Genomic DNA, 18,607 nt, shown 5'->3' with positions numbered 1-18,607 from the left:
TTCCAATACCCAGATAAGTTAAAATACGAAGCCTATATGTTTAAGATTAATATTACAGCTGTTACATTCACTTATAAAACATGATATTAACAAAAAATCTAAAATTTTAGCGGGACATGCATTGCTTTTCAATAACATCGCAACTATAATGGTAAAAATCATTCTTGAAACATTTAAATGTAGCACTACGATGTCCTTTACTACTTTGCGTTGAGGTAAATTTTCAGTAGGAATTTTGTTTCGGTCAACAGAGTTTGGACCGATTCCGTCTCGAAAGTGGTCGGAACAGACGCGAGTATATGCCGTTGGACAACAATTTTTCCGGCCAATTGCTATCATCCAAGCTTTTCTTGTACATGAGTCTTTAGGCAATTTATGTAATTTTACTTTTGTTTCAAAATTTACCGATTATACAGCTAAAATTATGGCATTTAACGATAGAACAGTAGTATTTCCCAATTGTTTTCCTTAATACTGGAAGTAGGTATACCTACCCGCACGAACGATAACTCTGTCAAGACGGAATTACGAAAATCTGGACACATTGTTTAAGGGTTTAACTAAAGATTTTCGCTGGGATAATGACGTAATTTCGTCAAAAAAATGACGTCATTTCACAGTAAAAAGTGAAAATCATCGATAATTTTCACTGTTAATTTTCACTGATTGAAACAGTTAAATTATCAGTTTTCATTACTGATATTTCTCAATAAACCACCGGAAAGCATAAAATAAATAGTGACAATCAAATGTAAGATATTTTTACCTTGCATAAAGTTATTATAGCACTACAAATATAGATCCTTTATTCGATAAACCACATTTGTCGATTTTATCATATTCGCGCATTTATTTTCAAGTGAAAAATGCCACAGTGACATTTCAGACAATATTTACTGCATTCATAACATTCAGTATATTTAAATGAATTCAAAATTTTGTATTCAAATTAAAATATAACCAGTGTAAAGAAACATCATTAATTACTTGTGGTCTGGCGATAATCGGCCCCAAAATACTTTGCTATTTTCTAAAGCTTATTGTATATCTAAATACTAAAGTTTTCAGACGACATCAAGAATAATAATACATTCAGTATATTATATAAACATTATGTAAACAAAACATATGTGGTGTCGGCGTGGTTATATTGTTTGTGGAGTGTAGCCCTAAAACAATCTTCTGGCACTTCTTCATGATCGCGGATATGAATTTAGAGTTGGAAAAATGATGTCTATTATATTGTTAGCTCATCTATTTTTTGAAAAAAAATTATGAGCTATTGTCATCACCTTGGCGTCGGCGTCTGCGTCGGCGTCGGCGTCCGGTTAAGTTTTGCGTTTAGGTCCACTTTTCTCAGAAAGTATCAATGCTATTGCATTCAAACTTGGTACACTTACTTACTATCATGAGAGGACTGGGCAGGCAAAGTTAGATAACTCTGGCATGCAATTTGACATAATTATGTGCCCTTTTTATACTTAGAAAATTGAAAATTTTGGTTAAGTTTTGCGTTTAGGTCCACTTTTCTCAGAAAGTATCAATGCTATTGCATTCAAACTTGGCACACGTACTTACTATCATGAGGGGACTTGGCAGGCAAAGTTAGATAACTCTGGCGTGCATTTTGACAGAATTATGTGCCCTTTTTATGCTTAGAAAATTGAAAATTTTGGTTAAGTTTTGTGTTTAGGTCCATTTTATTCCGTAAGTAACAAAGCTATTGCTTTCATACTTGCAACACTTACTAACTATCATAAGCGGACTGTGGAGGCAAAGTAATGTAACTCTGACTGGCATTTTGACAGAATTATGTGCCCTTTTTATACTTAGAGAATTGAAAATTTGGTTAAGTTTTGTGTTTAGGTCCACTTTATTCCTACAGTATCAAAGCTATTGCACTTATTAACTATCATAAGGGGACTGTGCAGGCAAAGTTATGTAACTCTGACTGGCATTTGGACGGAATTATGGGTCCTTTATACTTAGAAAATTTGGTTAAGTTTTGTGTTTTGGTCCACTTTACCCCTAAAGTATCATAGATATTGCTTTCATACTTGGAACACTAGCAAATTATCATAAGGGTACAGTAAAAGGACAAGTTGCATAACTCTGGTTGTCATTTTTACGGAATTATGGCCCTTTTTTGACTTAGTAACTTTGAATATATGGTTAAATTTTGTGTTTCGATCCACATTACTTCTTAACTATTAAGGCTATTGCTTTCAAACTTCAAATACTTTCATGCTATCATGAGGTTCCTGTACCTGGCAAGTTGAATTTTACCTTGACCTTTGAATGACCTTGACTCTCAAGGTCAAATTATTAAATATTGCTAAAATTGCCATAACTTCTTTATTAATGATTAGATTTGATTGATACTTTGACAAAACTACTCTTACCTGACATACCACAATAGACTCCACCCAAACCATCCTCCGTGCCCCCCCCCCCCCCCCCCCCCCCCCCGATTCCCCCCCCCCCCCCCCTATTATTTTTTTTTTTTTTTTTAAGATCATCTCACAAATGACCACCAAACCCTCACACTATACCCCCCCCCCCCACCCCACCCTCCCAAATGTCTTTTTTTTTGAAACGGTTAAAAAACACAAATTTTTATTTTTTTAAATTATGTTAGAACTACCGTCCAACCATCGCACACAAGAATCCCCATCCCCCCCCCCCCCCCCCCCCCCCCCCCCCCCCCCCCCCCCCCCCCCCCCGATTTTTTTTTTTCACATTTTTGAAAAATAATGTAATAAATGTCCTCACCCCCACACTATAACCCCCTCTTCACTCCACCCCTCCCTCCTTTGTGATTGAAAATGAGAGTCCCTTCACCTTTAAAAAGGAAATAGATGAGCGGTCTGCACCCGCAAGGCGGTGCTCTTGTTATATTTTGAGACAATACTAACATATTTAACACACATTGTGTTTTTTTTTAATTATGAAATAAACATTGCAGAAAAAGTGTTGATATTGCCTGTATTCGTCCATATCCGCACTTTTTGGTCATATCCGCGGATATGAGTCATATTCGCATTTTAGACGGACCGCTTTTTACCCGGGATACTCGTGATACCCACCCGAATGGGAGACAACTTATGTAGTTTCGAAAATCCCAAATTATCAGTTAAGCCCAAATTCTTTAATAAGTAAGAAAATGTACAAGCCCAAACTTCACCAGTTGAGAGCAGGTCAGTGCAGAGCTTGTTACCCCTAAGGAGCTTGTTACCAGTACAGACCTTGCATGCTTTTGCTGATTGTGATCAGTGGCAGAGCATGTAGTAAATGTTTTGTCTGCTTATTATCTAACTCATCGTTTAATGATTATATTCTGTTACATTCAGTCCGTGGAGATTGTGAATGCAGTCCTGTCAGAGGACCTGACCAGTCTTCTTGTTGTGCTCAAACAGTCCAGCAGTGGGGACCAGGAATTCACCCTGCACACGGTATGCCCAGTGGGTGATAGCCCAGTGTCTAGTCTAGACTGCAGACCAATGGTTGATAGGCCAGTGTGTATTCTAGACTGCAGAGTTCTAGACTATTCATGAAATTAATTAAATATTAAAACTAAAATGCATAAAAATGTTATTTTATAATTCCCGGCCCCTGGTTCTGAGAAATAACATAGACACTGATGAGATGTGCATTGGGAACCTTTAAATGGTTCTCTATTTTCTACACTTAAACAAATGTGTACGTCCTGAATGCTAGATAACTGGTGTTATAAAATTCTTTATTCTGATCTTTTATAAGAAAAGTCTAAGGTCAGTTCTTTATTGGTACATGTATTCACCATTGCTATTTTTAGCCTTCTGTACAAAGAATTATTTGTTATTGATGTGAGCGACATTTGTACCCGGCATTTTTATCAACGCATACATTCGGAACCGTTTTGCGTATACAATAATCAAGGTGAACATGCAACATCTACATATCACTTTTTCTACTACAGGTAGTCTGTTGAAACACTATCTACATATCACTTTTTCTACTACAGGTAGTCTATTGAAACACTATCTACATATCACTTTTTCTACTACAGGTAGTCTATTGAAACACTATCTACATATCACTTTTTCTACTACAGGTAGTCTGTTGAAACACTATCTACATATCACTTTTTCTACTACAGGTAGTCTATTGAAACACTATCTACATATCACTTTTTCTACTACAGGTAGTCTATTGAAACACTATCTACATATCACTTTTTCTACTACAGGTAGTCTGTTGAAACACTATCTACATATCACTTTTTCTACTACAGGTAGTCTATTGAAACACTATCTACATATCACTTTTTCTACTACAGGTAGTCTGTTGAAACACTATCTACATATCACTTTTTCTACTACAGGTAGTCTATTGAAACACTATCTACATATCACTTTTTCTACTACAGGTAGTCTATTGAAACACTATCTACATATCACTTTTTCTACTACAGGTAGTCTATTGAAACTTCAGGCACATTGTGTGATGTCACCGACCAAGTTTTATAACTCTGACCTGTAATTATGCAAATTTATGCCAATTGCTTTACTTAGTAAATTCAGGTTAACATTTAGTTTAAACCTAATTATTTAAGTTCATTTCCATAGAAAGCCTAATGTTTATTTGAAGTGCCCTGTTTCTTAGGACTAGAACTAGTACTTGGTGTCTCTAGGGGTGATGAACAACCTAATGGACAATCCTACAGTGGGGATCGAACCCGTGACCTCCTGTCCAGTCTTTATGAGCATTCACTGACCAAGACCTATACTTGTGACCAGCAACAAGATTTTTAACAGCTTTTTAACAGGATTTTGCCCCATGTTAAATTCTGGTTATCGTTTATTTGCAAGATGCATGCAACAAGCAAATATCTTTGTAATCACCCAGATATTCAACTAAAATCACCATATGTCTCAGGCTGTCCACCTAGAGTGATACTTCACATATTGGTATCTCTCGTTGTTCTCTTTCAGTTTGACACCCACTTGCTCACGTCACACGACAATGAGTTGAAGCTGTTGGCTCAGAAATATGGACAGATAGCCACCTTCATTCAGGTAGTGCTGTCTTAGATATCTGCCTAGGTTTTATACACAAATCTCACAAGGGAAATATTATTATCAATCTTGTTATGGTTGCCTAATAGGCAATTAAATCAAAGGATACAGATTGTCCTGTGGCCCACCTTATATATATTTTCATCGAGATGTTAAGGAATATGAGTTCTTTATTAAAAAAAAATTAAATTCTTTATTCCTACGCATCTTAATTCACGACATTTTTTGAGTGGTGAAAAGATAAATACAAAAAAAAAATGCCTAGGGCCAAATAAGTTTAGTAAAAATCATGACATATGATGATAAACACCAGAGCAAAGAAATAGAAGTGGTTAAGGCCTTGTAAACTGAAAATAATTATATGCATCTTGAAAAGTCATGATGTCTTATGAAAGAAAACAACTTATTTCAGGGAAAAATATTTTGTTTCATTATAAGAAATGCATTTTGTTTGTGTTTGAAAGCGCTTGTTGGAATGAAATCTATACTTTATGTACGCTAGGTTACTAATAAAAAGCATCATATGCTATTGCATTTACAGAAACTGTGCCATGTATACTCTACAACTCTTCAATTGTTGACATATTTCAATGCATTTGTTGTATGTTTTGGTCGGTAAGGTGATTATCATAATCAATTTTCAAATGTTATTTGTGGACTGAGGATTGTAGCAGAAAACAGTTGGATAGTTACAGCAAAAGGGTATTTTCATAGCCGAATAAGGAATTGTGTAGCCATTGTGTATGATGGTAATAGTAGACTTCAGCCTAACTATTGACTTTCATCTGTTACACTTGCCTGTTTCTCCCCCAGTACCTGGACGCCACAGTACAACAGATGCAAGAGGCGTGGGAGGACATACTGCTGGAGATGGACTCCAAACTGTACACCTTTGCTAAACAGAAACAGGTATAGGGCTTAAGAGAATTGGAGAGTATGCAATACATTGTTTTTTTAAATGAAAATCGAGGAATAATTATCCCCACGTTTTTCGGAGAAAAAGTGGGGATATTGTGGTGATGTGCGTCTGTCCGTCCGTCCATCCTGGCCACCTGCTCCTCCTACACTATTAGCACTAGAACCTTGAAACTTACATACATGGTAGCTATGAGCATATGTGGATGGTGACAGTGACCAAATTTTGATCTGACCCTTGGGTGGAAAGTTATTGGGGTTGGAGCGGGGCCGGGTCAAGATTTTCACTCATTTTTTTATGTTATTTTACATTAACTTCTTCATTTCTGCACCAGTTTACTCTAAATTGATACTGAGCCTCTCTTATGACAATACGGTCAATCTCAACTATGCATGGCCCCATTACCAACCCTGGGGCGCCCCGACCACATAGGCCACGCCCATCCAAAATTGCCTTTAACTATAATTTCTTCATTTCTACACCGATTCACTTCAAATTGATACTGAACCTCTCTTATGACAATACGGTCAATCTCAGCTATGCATGGCCCCATTACTAACCCTAGGGCACCCCGCCCACATAGGCCACGCCCACCCAAAATTGCCTTTTACTATAATTTCTTCATTTCTACACCAATTCACTTCAAATTGATACTGAACCTCTCTTATGACAATACGGTCAATCTCAGCTATGCATGGCCCCATTACCAACCCTGGGTTCGCCCCGCCCAAATAGGCCATGCCCACATAAGCCACGCCCACCCAAAATTGCCTTTTACTATAACTTCTTCATTTCTACACCAATTCACTTCAAATTGATACTGAACCTCTCTTATGACAATACGGTTAATCTCAACTATGCATGGCCCCATTACCAAGCCTGGGGTTATTATCAATCACTGTGTATGCAACTGATTTTTTAGCTGGGCTGTTTTCGGATTTTTTTTTTTTAATGATACCCCAGACATTTATGATATGCTTTAAAAACACCATAGAAAATTGCAACACAATTCTGTCGGTATTATCTTTAAAAACACTACCGAAACTTGCATCACAATTCTTTTGGTATTAGCTTTTAAAATACTACAGAACATTGCAACACAAAACAGTTCGGTATTACCTATTAAAACACCATAGAAAATTGCAACACAAAACAGTTTGGTATTACCTTTTAAAACACCAAAGAAAATTGCAACACAAAACTGTCAGTATTAGCTTTAAAAATACTACAGAACATTGCAACACAATTCTGTTGGTATTAGCTTTAAAAATACGACAGAACATTGCAACACAATTCTGTCGGTATTTGCTTTAAAAATACTACAGAACATTGCAACACAATTCTGTTGGTATTAGCTTTAAAAATACGACAGAACATTGCAACACAATTCTGTCGGTATTTGCTTTAAAAATACTACAGAACATTGCAACACAATTCTGTTGGTATTAGCTTTAAAAATACGACAGAACATTGCAACACAATTCTGTCGGTATTTGCTTTTAAAACAATACAGAAAATTGCAACATAAAACTGTTAGTATTAGCTTTAAAAACACCACAGAAAATTGCAATACAAAAATGTCGGTATTATCTTTAAAAACACCACAGAAAATTTAGCCATGAAACAGTTTGGTATTTACCGGTATTCACCCGTTTGCAGGCGTCTGGTGCTGGGACTGTGAGCAATGACTTCCTGGAACTGCTGCTGTTTGGGGTGCCTAGGTAACAGTAACTATGGTTACCTCTGTAGACAAGGCTGGTATTTCACCATTATTTATGTGATCTTTGCTTTTTTAGAACTTAAAAAATGACCGCTTTGTGATTGTCAACAATTAAAGTAACCAAATACTTTCAGCCATTTTATGCAAAAATGGGTTCTATGCCATATTCAGCCAGTGTAGCTCCATACCAGCCTGCGTAATGGTGCAGACTGGTCATGAGCTACCCCCCAGCCTGCGTAATGGTGCAGACTGGTCATGAGCTATCCCATTTGCTTATGAGACCACAAAACCTCGTGTTACTTTAGCAACAGCGTAGCTCCAGAACAGACTGCTCAATTGCCAAATATGGCATAAGACCATTTTTCGCATGATGCAGCTCAATTAGTACAGGAAGTCTTTGAGAAGTACTGTTAGCCTGATGTAAGCATATTTCACGGCTTCATACTCTTCAGCATTACAGTACCACGACTTTGTTTTTGTTTAACAATTTTACAACCAACCACTAAACTGTATGAAAATGTTTGCAATAATGATATATCTGAAGAGTTCAATACCAGCCACATTGCATCAGAAGTCGATTAATAATGGGCATTGGAATATCTGAATTTGTATAATTTTACAACTTGTTCAATGTGTGGGGCTATGTTATCATAGACAAGGCCAATTATAAAAAACGAACTCCATGGGAACTGCATAATTATCGCCTTTAATGAAAAAAATAGTTTAAATCATTTTTAACAGTTTCTACTTCCTAATTACAGTTTTATGCTACCCCAAAATTTTTGGGGGGGAGCATATAGTCGCTGCTTCGTCTGTCCGTGCGTGTATCCGTGTGTCCGTCCATGCACAATTTTTGTCTCGGCTATTTCTCAGCAATTAATGACAGGAATTCAATTAAGCTTTATGGGAAGCTTTACTTTTCCATTAACTGTACATATAGTGCAATTCTTGTCTGGACTAATTCTCAGCAACTAATGACTGGAATTCAATGAAACTTTATGGGAAACTTCACTACCAAGAGGAGATGTGCATATTATCAGCGGGTTCTCGTCGGATGATTTTTCACAGAGTTATGGTCCTTTGAAATTTTCCATTGTACATATAGTGCAATTCTTGTCCGAGCTATTTCTCAGCAACTTATTACGGGAATTCAATGAAACTTTAAGGGAAGCTTCACTACCAACAGGGGATGTGCATATTATCAGCCGGTTATGGTCGGATGATTTTTCACAGAGTTATGACCCTTTAAAATTTTCTATAAACTGTACATATAGTGCAATTCTTGTCCGGGCTATTTCTCCCCAACAACTGACTGGAATACAATGCAGCTTTATGGGAAGCTTAACTATCTTGAGGAGATGCGCATGTTATTTGTGGGTTATGGTTAGATGATTTATTTAGAGAGTTATGGCCATTTGAAATTTTTAAGTTGCTAAACCATCCATTGTATTATTTTGTCCAAAGTTATGCCCCTCAAGACGTTTCCTTTTATCTGAATATATAGTGCAATATTGTGACCAAAAAACCTTTGGGGAGCATCACCCGTCTCTGACGGTTTCTTGTTATCAATTTGTTCCAATGCCAGACCAAACACAAGATTTTCTGAAAATGCAAATTGTAATTTTTCAGCCCAGAGCTGCGGACCTTTCTGCTGTGTGAGCTGACAGATAAGGTACTGGTTTGCAACTGAATTTGGACACTTAACTCTTCTTTCCCCCATAAGGAGCAAAGTGAAAATGGCTTTTGCAACCAGCATAAAACCAGAACAGCCTGCGAGTAACTCACAGTCTGTTCAGGTTGTATGCTGTTTGCTGCTCATCAGTAACTAAGGGTTGGAAATGAAGCCTTTTAAACTTGAATTTAGTAGGAAAGGTATTTATTTTAACGGAAGTTTCTAAGGGACTGCAAATGCGGCAACATACATATTACAGTGGTAAAGGGTTAAATTTGCTACTGGCCATGAATGCTCACAGTTATCTGCCCATGAATGCTCACAGTTATCACATTGGTGTAGTGAATAGATTTACTCATTGTCTGTTTTTGGTTCTTATGCTATTGGAATGCTATGGTGATCATTATTATATATTTTTATCAATGAGTTTATTGTGTGTTTCCATGCATGCATCTTCTTCACATTGGTTGAAAATGTGTTAGTGTTACATAAAATATGAAACATTGCAATACCACATTGAGAAACTAATGCAAACCGACCATTTTGAATTGTAGAACTTATTTGGAATTGTGTCTGCCAAGGGAGATAACTGTAGAGCGTTAAATTATACTGTTTATATGCAACATGGGGATGATTATTGCATTTAGAATATAATAAAACTGGTAACGCAAGCCGAAGTCACTTTCATAATAACAGTGGGCTAGCTCAGTTGGTTAATTGCTGGACTACATGTCTGTGGATTGTGGGATCGATACCTCACCTGCCCACATAACAATGAGTTATGATTTTTTTCCTCTGCCAATCTCCCCCTACCTCAAGTTGAGTACTGGGAAACCAGATGACTGACTACCCTACTTCAGCTGGGCAATTATCTTGCCCTATGAAATTCCAATTGTTTCAACCCTTTTCCACCCTTTCTGACAGTGAGGGCAAAAAATACCATATATTCATAATATTATTTACAAGCAATATACTTTCCTATATCTTGAAACACTGCAATTAATACCTGGTGTATAATTGCACTTGCCCGCTCGAATCCATAAGTATGATATCCAAAATATTTGCCCAAATGTTTAGATCATTGAGTGCCTTTATGCATCAAGTCGTTGTTTGAAATCAAAATGAATTTAGCTCTGTTGATCCTTGGCTTGAGATGCATTGATCACACTGTTACAGTGACCATTTTATTTTTGTATGAAGCTATTTCTTTCTTTCTTTATAAAGTAACGGAAAACAGCACTTTTGAAAAACATAAGCTTTTCCCAATTTCTGTCCAAAAAATCCCAATTGAAGGTTTAAAAAACAACAACACACACACACTTTTTAAATATATAATATACAACATTAACTTAATTTCCCTATGCAGCTCTATCGATTGAACCTAAGTAAATATAATATTGACAACACTTAGTTATCAATTTTAAAGTATTTGTTAGCAACAAATAAAATACACATATTTCCAAATCTGAAGACTTCACAACTAGTACCATTACTTTTCCCAATTGGGCAAAAACTTGTTTGCTGGTATGCCTTTGGGAGTAATACAAAATGTACGTAGATTGACAGCATTTAATCCCAAATGAATTATCCAAAAAAAGCTGCACACCTTATCTATAGAAATATCATGTCTTGTTGGGTGTGATTCTGACAAAGGTGAAGCTGAGGGCCAACTTCAAATGTCAGCTAGTAGCCCTGCAGGACTACTGAGTTATGACAGATGTTTACACCCTTGTAAATGTCAGCTAGTAGCCCTGCAGGACTACTGGGTTATGACAGATGTTAACACCCTTGTAAATGTCAGCTAGTAGCCCTGCAGGACTACTGAGTTATGACAGATGTTTACACCCTTGTAAATGTCAGCTAGTAGCCCTGCAGGACTACTGGGTTATGACAGATGTTAACACCCCTGTAAATGTTTTTATATGCCAGTAAATTGTCAGTTTTAGGGCAGTTTTTTTTTCAAGCAAATAACGGCCGCTTAAAATGTTTATGTATGATCTCTGTGTGCCAGGGCGTAAAGAAGCTGGGCCACTCTATTGGGACCTCCTACTCCAATATTCAGAAGCTTGTGGTCAAACATCTGCAAACGTGAGTACCCACAACACGGTCTAGACTTTATGAAAGGCGGCATACGAAAATAGGCCTTATGCCATATGTGGCCAGCATAGCTCCAGACCAGCCTGCGCATTCTTGCAGTCCTTGCACTTCTTTAAAGTGGACAGTGTAGCTCCTGAAAAGGCCCGGATTTGAATGCTGGTCTGCAGCAACACTTTCCACATGTTGTTATGCTCCCCCCAAAAATTTTGGGGGCAGCATATAGTCGCTGCTTCGTCTGTCCGTCCGCGTGTCCGTCCGTGCACAATTTTTGTCCGGGCTATTTCTCAGCAACTAATGACCGGAATTCAATGAAACTTTATGGGAAGCTTCACTACCAAGAGGAGATGTGCATATTATCAGCGGGTTCTGGTCTGATGATTTTTCACAGAGTTATGGCCCTTTGAAATTGTCCTTTAACTGTACATATAGTGCAATTCTTGTCTGGGCTATTTCTCAGCAACTAATGACCGGAATTCAATGAAACTTTATGGGAAGCTTCACTACCAAGAGGAGATGTGCATATTATCAGCGGGTTCTGGTCGGGTGATTTTTCATAGAGTTATGGCCCTTTGAAATTTTCCATTAACTGTACATATAGTGCAATTCTTGTCCGGGCTATTTCTCAGCGACTAATGACCCGAATTCAATGAAACTTTAAGGGAAGCTTCACTACCAAGAGTAGATGTGCATATTATCAGCGGGTTCTGGCTGGATGAATTATCACAGAGTTATGGCCCTTTGATATTTTATATAAAAAAAATCTTGTCCCCCCCAACTACTGTGCCCTCAAGACGTTTCCTTTTATCTGAATATATAGTGCAATATTGTGACAAAAAAAACTTTGGGGAGCATCACCCGTCTCCGACGGTTTCTTGTTTAATTAACTAAATAACTTAACTTGTTATAACTACCTGTATTTCTGACTTAAAATGGTAACCCCTTAATTGAAAGTACCGTAATTACTCTATGTTTACGGACACTTAAAAATAATAATATTTTTTTGTGTCCATGAATTTAGATATGAAAAATATTTATAAAAAAACAGGTGTCCGAAAATTTAGAGACAATAATTAGGTGTCTGAAATTTATTATTATTTTGAAATAAATGCAATAAATCAATTTACAATCATTTTCCTGTGATGAACTCTTCTTGTTCTGCTTTAATAAATAAATACAACTTCACAGCCTTGCTAACTCTTGCCTGAAATGATATAGAACAAAAAAGTAAAAACAGAAAACATTCTGCTTCCTTAATAGGACGACACTGTTTCAAATGCTATTGGGTGAATCAATTATTTCTACCGATAAAACATGGTTATTTATCCACAGGGATCATATTTTTTTCGGTTTTGTTGGTCCTAGTTGGATTGGGGTCATGAAAGACCGATTGAAAATCCCAAACAGTCGGTCCGATTCTGTTTGCTAAAATTCCCATGTCATGAAATCGTTAACACAGTGTACATGCTTACACACCCTAATGACATTCTTATCTCAATTAGGTGTGATAAACCATTCGCTGCAGTCTCTAAACCGGTCAGGACCGGTTTATTGCACGTCAGACCAAGAATAAAAAACTTGTGAACAGCAGATTAAAGACGCATCCGAAAAGACGCGTCTGAAAGCACGCGCTGTAACTTTACAAAACATGCCAATACATTTTCCACCAGCGTAATAATTTGGTTATAAAATTATGAATGAAAGTTGCGGATCTGATCGACAGAACAGCCAACGGTTATTTTTATGGGCGGAACTTCACATAAAATAGTACACAAAAAAATAATATACATTGTATAAATCTTTAGTAAAACCGTGCTAGAATCAAAATAATTCGTGTACTCTATACTTTGTTGTTGAATAACTCAAGACAAGAAAATTAGATGCGTGGTTTCAAATGTTTCGCTCTCGTGATTAAATCCCTATGCATCTTAACTATCGGCCGTGGGTTATTAAGGCGGTTATTTGACAACAAACTATAATGTACACGAATTATTTTTTAATTATTTGGTGTGTTATTGTCAGTAGCCAACCTACGCACAGACTTTTGTTTGGTTCAATGCATGTTATTTAGCTATTATCGAGTCAACAACAATTTAAAAACATCGTTATAGACTTATGAAAAAGTCTGATAAAACAGCACACGAAACAACAATGAAATAGCAAATGATGAAACCAGTAGAGAAAACTCGTTCCGTTAAAAAAAAATGCCTAAGGGAATTTTACTTGTACATTTATTATACCACCTTCATGAATGGCAAAAGCAATGGTATATATTTTAAGGTAATTTTTCATGATTTCGGACATAAATTTTCGGATACTTTTTCCCCATTTATATCCGGACCGATTGATGTTGCGGGAAAATATGATCCCTGTTTATCCAAGTACGCGAATGTAATGGTCCATCGCCCTTAGGCATGCACCTGCCAAGTTTTATGACCTTAATCCAGTTGTAAAATTCAATGATCGAAGTGTCGCGAGATAATCGAAAACAGGGCCGAAGTCTGTAGAATAGCGCGGTAAAATATACTCTCAGAAAATTAAGAGACATTAATTATGGATGAAAACCCTTATGTCTAATTATTTTTGCTAAAAGGAGCATGTCCGAAAAACTTAAGAGTGTCCAAAAACTAAGAGAAATTATGGTATCACTAGCATGGTCCATTTTTCCCACGTGTTCAGGGTGAGCCAGGCAATCCTATACCAGCTTGGAGAGATGAAGGGTATGGCCCAGTGCTATGAGAAGTTCGGTGTGCTGGGTGTGGACCCAGACAGGCTGCACAAGGCTCTCATGACAACCGGCTCCTTTGTGCTCAAGACAAGTGAGCTGCAACAGTAAGTATTAAAGATGGAATTCTTATATCTGTTGGACCCTGAATTATGATTTAATAAAGCATGTTTTGTCAAAGCAGGTGTTTTCAAGGGTAATATCCTCATAGTGAGTATAATCAAGGCAGGTGTCCTTGAACTTAGTATCCTCATTGTGAGTATCCTCAAAGCTGGTATCCTCAAAGCTGGTATCCTCAAAGGTAGCATCCTCAAAGGTAGTATCCTCATAGTGAGTGTAATCAAAGCTGTTATCCTCAAAGCTGGTTTCCTCAAAGGTAGTGTCCTCAAAGGTAGTATCCTCATAGGGAGTGTAATCTAAGCTAATATCCTCAAAGCTGGTATCCTCAAAGGTAGCATCCTCAAAGGTAGTATCCTCATAGTGAGTGTAATCAAAGCTGGTATCCTCAAAGCTGGTTTCCTCAAAGGTAGTGTCCTCAAAGGAAGTATCCTCATAGGGAGTGTAATCTAAGCTAATATCCTCAAAGCTGGTATCCTCAAAGGTAGCATCCTCAAAGGTAGTATCCTCATAGTGAGTGTAATCAAAGCTGGTATCCTCAAAGCTGGTTTCCTCAAAGGTAGTGTCCTCAAAGGTAGTATCCTCATAGTGAGTATAATCAAAGCTGGTATCCTCAAAGCTGGTATCCTCAAAGCTGGTATCCTCAAAGGTAGTATCCTCAAAGGTTGTATCCTCATAGTGAGTATAATCAAAGCTGGTATCCTCAAAGCTGGTATCCTCAAAGCTGGTATCCTCAAAGGTAGCTTCCTCAAAGGTAGTATCCTCATAGTGAGTATAATCAAAGCTGGTATCCTCAAAGCTGGTATCCTCAAAGCTGGTATCCTCAAAGCTGGTATCCTCAAAGGTAGTACATGTATCCTCATAGTGAGTATAATCAAAGCTGGTTTCCTCAAAGCTGGTTTCCTCAAAGGTAGTGTCCTCAAAGGTAGTATAATCTAAGCTGGTATCCTCAAAGCTGGTATCCTTAAAGCTGGTATCCTCAAAGGTAGTATCCTCATAGTGAGTATAATCTAAGCTGGTATCCTCAAAGCTGGTATCCTCAGAGGTAGCATCCTCAAAGGTAGTATCTTCATAGTGAGTATAATCTAAGCTGGTATCCTCAAAGCTGGTATCCTCAAAGGTAGTATCCTCAAAGGTAGTATCCTCATAGTGAGTGTAATCTAAGCTGGTATCCTCAAAGCTGGTTGCCTCAAAGCTGGTATCCTCAAAGGTAGTATCCTCATTGTGAGTATAATCAAAGTATATTCAAATGTTTGATAATCATGTTTCTTTTGAAATTATTTTTATTCATATCTTTTGTAAAAAATTAAACATGCTACTGGTTTAACTTGATGTTTAAATAACTGTGCCAAATGTTTAATTGCTTTATTAGCAAAATGTTTCCAAGTGTTGAAAGAACGCATATATTACAATTTATATTTAAGTTATGTTTGTAAGACATTCTAATATATTGGTTAATGTATGTATTATCAGTTTTTCCATTTTTCAGAGTCATCGATGGAAGCATAAAGAATTTCAAGGCATTTTTTAAATGGCTGTATGTAGGTAAGTGTGAGTGGCCTGGCTTGTAACTAGAATGATAATTAAATATGGACCATGCTTTGTGAAAAGGGGGTTTAATGCATATGCGTTTAGTTTCGTCCCAGATAAGCCTGTGCAGTCTGCACAGGTTGATCAAGGACGACACTTTCCGCTTTTATGGTATTTTTCGTTTACAGAAAGTCTCTTCTTAGCAAAAATCCAGTTTAGGCGGACTGCACAGGTTAATCATGGACGACACTTTACGCACATGCATTAAACCCCCTTTTCACAGAGCACTGCTCATATGTATTCTGCCTTTGATAAGGAAAGCGTTAAGAATTTCATAATTGATTCATATGCTAACAAAGACATACAGGAAGACTTACTTGTCCAATAAATTACTCCGTAACTTTTGAACAGTCAGTATTTAAGCTTGCCTGAATTGTTAGTTATTGCATGATGTTTTGCATGTGCAATTTGTATTATCCTGCGTTACAAATTACCCAAAGCTTTGCTCTTTAGATCATTCCCAAAGACATTAAGTACTGGTTCTAGGCCCAGGAAACAGACTTGAGTGTTTCAAATTAGCCTTAGTCTTTCTATATATTCAAGCTATAATAAATTGGTTTAAACTTATTCCCACTTTAGGAGCATTCTTCCAATAACACCAAGTACTGGTTCTTTCTAAGAAACAGACAAGCCGTGTGGATATATGCTTATATCTTTCAATATAACTGAGCTCAAATATAAAAAGATTAACAAACTTCATGTAAAGGGTTCAACATGTTTAATGAAATCATCGTTTTCAGTGATTTTAAGACTGTCTGATGAAAAGCCACCAGCTGAGCTTAGTGAAGTATGTTTATTAATTGTTACCTTTTCTGTTTATAAATGTTTTTATGCCCCCGGATTTAGTGATCGGGGGCATATTGTTTTTGGCCTGTCTGTCTGTCATTCTGTCCCAAAACTTTAACCTGGGTTAAAGTTTTGCGATTACTTTTGCAATATTGAAAGTATTTGGTATGCATGTGTATCTCATGAAGCTGCACATTTTGAGTGGTGAAAGGTCAAGGTCATCCATCAAGGTCAAAAGTAAAAAAAATACAATCCAAGGGAAGTAAAAAGCTGTAAAAGGGAGTTTATTTCAAAGCGGCACAATAGGGGGCATTGTGTTTCTGACAAACACATCTCTTGTTATTCATGTTTATATGTTATTTAATTTATCAAATGTGCTGATAATATACATACATATTTATGTATAGATATTTTGTGTTTCTGTGTACCCCCCCCCCCCACACACACACACACTTTTACCCCACATAAATAATATTATCTCTTTATATAAAGTAGGAGATAAGCATTTTAATGAAACTTGATACTTTGTATTCACATAATTCAATTGCAAGTGGCCTGTACATACATATTAACCATGCTCTGTGAAAAGGGGGTTAAAAGCATGTGCGGAAAGTGTCAACCCAAATTAGCCTATGCAGTTTGCACAGGCTAATCAAGGACAACACTTTCTCCTTTAATGACATTTTCAATTTAAAGAAAGTCTTCTAAGCAAAAATCCAGTTTAGGCGGTCCTGATAAGCCTGTGCAGACTGTTACGCACATGCATTAAACCCACTTTTCACAGTGCATGGTTCATAGTCCTAACTGTGTGCACCTGTTTTCCAGATGACCCAGCATGATGTGAACTTTGTTGCAGACTTCCTCAGGGACAACTTTGCTCAGTTTACAGAGGTATTCGCCAGTAGATATTTGCTAATATTTTGTTGTATTGACAAATTGTAAGTATACTTCATTGGACATTTAAAGCAGATGGTTGCATACTTTAATGAAGTTACTTTATACTTGAGAAAACGACTTTTTACAACAGGGGTGATAACACTTTGTGTGGGCTGAAAGCAAGAAGTAAAGTAGCGGCATCGTCTGTCCTTCTGTTCGTCATTCTGTCTAGCTTCTTGTGCGGAAAAACTATGGGCCAGGATTGAAGGGATTCAAATGAAGCTTTAGATGTGTCTTGTTCTGATAAAACTGGGCATAATACATGTGCGTAAAGTGTCGTCCCAGATTAGCCTGTGCAGTCCGCACAGGCTAATCAGGGACGACACTTTCCGCTTTAAATTGATTTTCGGTAAGGAGGGACTTCCTTTAAACTAAAAATACCATTAAAGCGGAAAGTGTTGTCCCTGATTAGCCTGTGCGGACTGCACAGGCTAATCTGGGACGACACTTTACGCACATGAATTAAGCCCAGTTTTCTCAAAACAAGACACAGATAATGATTGAGGGGCATTTTAGAGCTATAATTCTCTTGTGAGGATTGGATACTTGTTTAGCATTACTGTCGAAGAATTGAAGATAGTTAAACCTTTACTACTTATATGCGTATTTTCACCCATTTGTAGTCCCTTAGAAAATTAAATGTCATTTAAGATCTTTTTTAATAGATTCAAGTTTGTAAGGCTTCATATCCAAACCTAAGATACTGATGAGCAGCAAACAGCATAAAACCTGAACAGACTGCGAGTTACTCGAAGGCTGTTCTGGATTTATGCTGTTTGCATATAGCCGTTTTCACTTTGCTTCTCATTGAGAAAAGGTTATAAAACTTGGTCCATTGCTAGAGGACATAGAGAGGAAGGTTGAGTACAAGAACCACAAATCTTTTATTAGAATTTGTAGACTAATTTACCATAATTTATTTTTTGTTTTGTCAGTACCTTGTGTAATGCATAACTTAGGAATAAATAAAGGTTTTCAAATAAAACTTGATAGT

General features: G+C 37.1%; 1 protein-coding gene across 1 annotated transcript in view; it reads left to right on the top strand.

The window, feature by feature from the left end:
- The window catches only part of LOC127842428 (anaphase-promoting complex subunit 4-like), a 75,560-nt gene that overhangs the window by 9,143 nt on the left and 47,810 nt on the right, over positions 1–18,607 (top strand). The window contains exons 8-17 of the mRNA XM_052371926.1: positions 3,351–3,452; positions 4,974–5,057; positions 5,871–5,966; positions 7,633–7,694; positions 9,323–9,365; positions 11,377–11,453; positions 14,139–14,291; positions 15,791–15,846; positions 16,632–16,678; positions 17,503–17,568. Of these exons, the coding sequence (XP_052227886.1) occupies positions 3,351–3,452; positions 4,974–5,057; positions 5,871–5,966; positions 7,633–7,694; positions 9,323–9,365; positions 11,377–11,453; positions 14,139–14,291; positions 15,791–15,846; positions 16,632–16,678; positions 17,503–17,568 (786 nt within the window). The remainder of the gene's footprint in view (positions 1–3,350; positions 3,453–4,973; positions 5,058–5,870; positions 5,967–7,632; positions 7,695–9,322; positions 9,366–11,376; positions 11,454–14,138; positions 14,292–15,790; positions 15,847–16,631; positions 16,679–17,502; positions 17,569–18,607) is intronic.

Source organism: Dreissena polymorpha, chromosome 8 (genome assembly GCF_020536995.1).
Source record: "Dreissena polymorpha isolate Duluth1 chromosome 8, UMN_Dpol_1.0, whole genome shotgun sequence".
In the NCBI taxonomy this organism is placed as follows: Eukaryota; Metazoa; Mollusca; class Bivalvia; order Myida; family Dreissenidae; genus Dreissena; species Dreissena polymorpha.
This window is presented reverse-complemented; position numbering and strand designations above follow the sequence as displayed.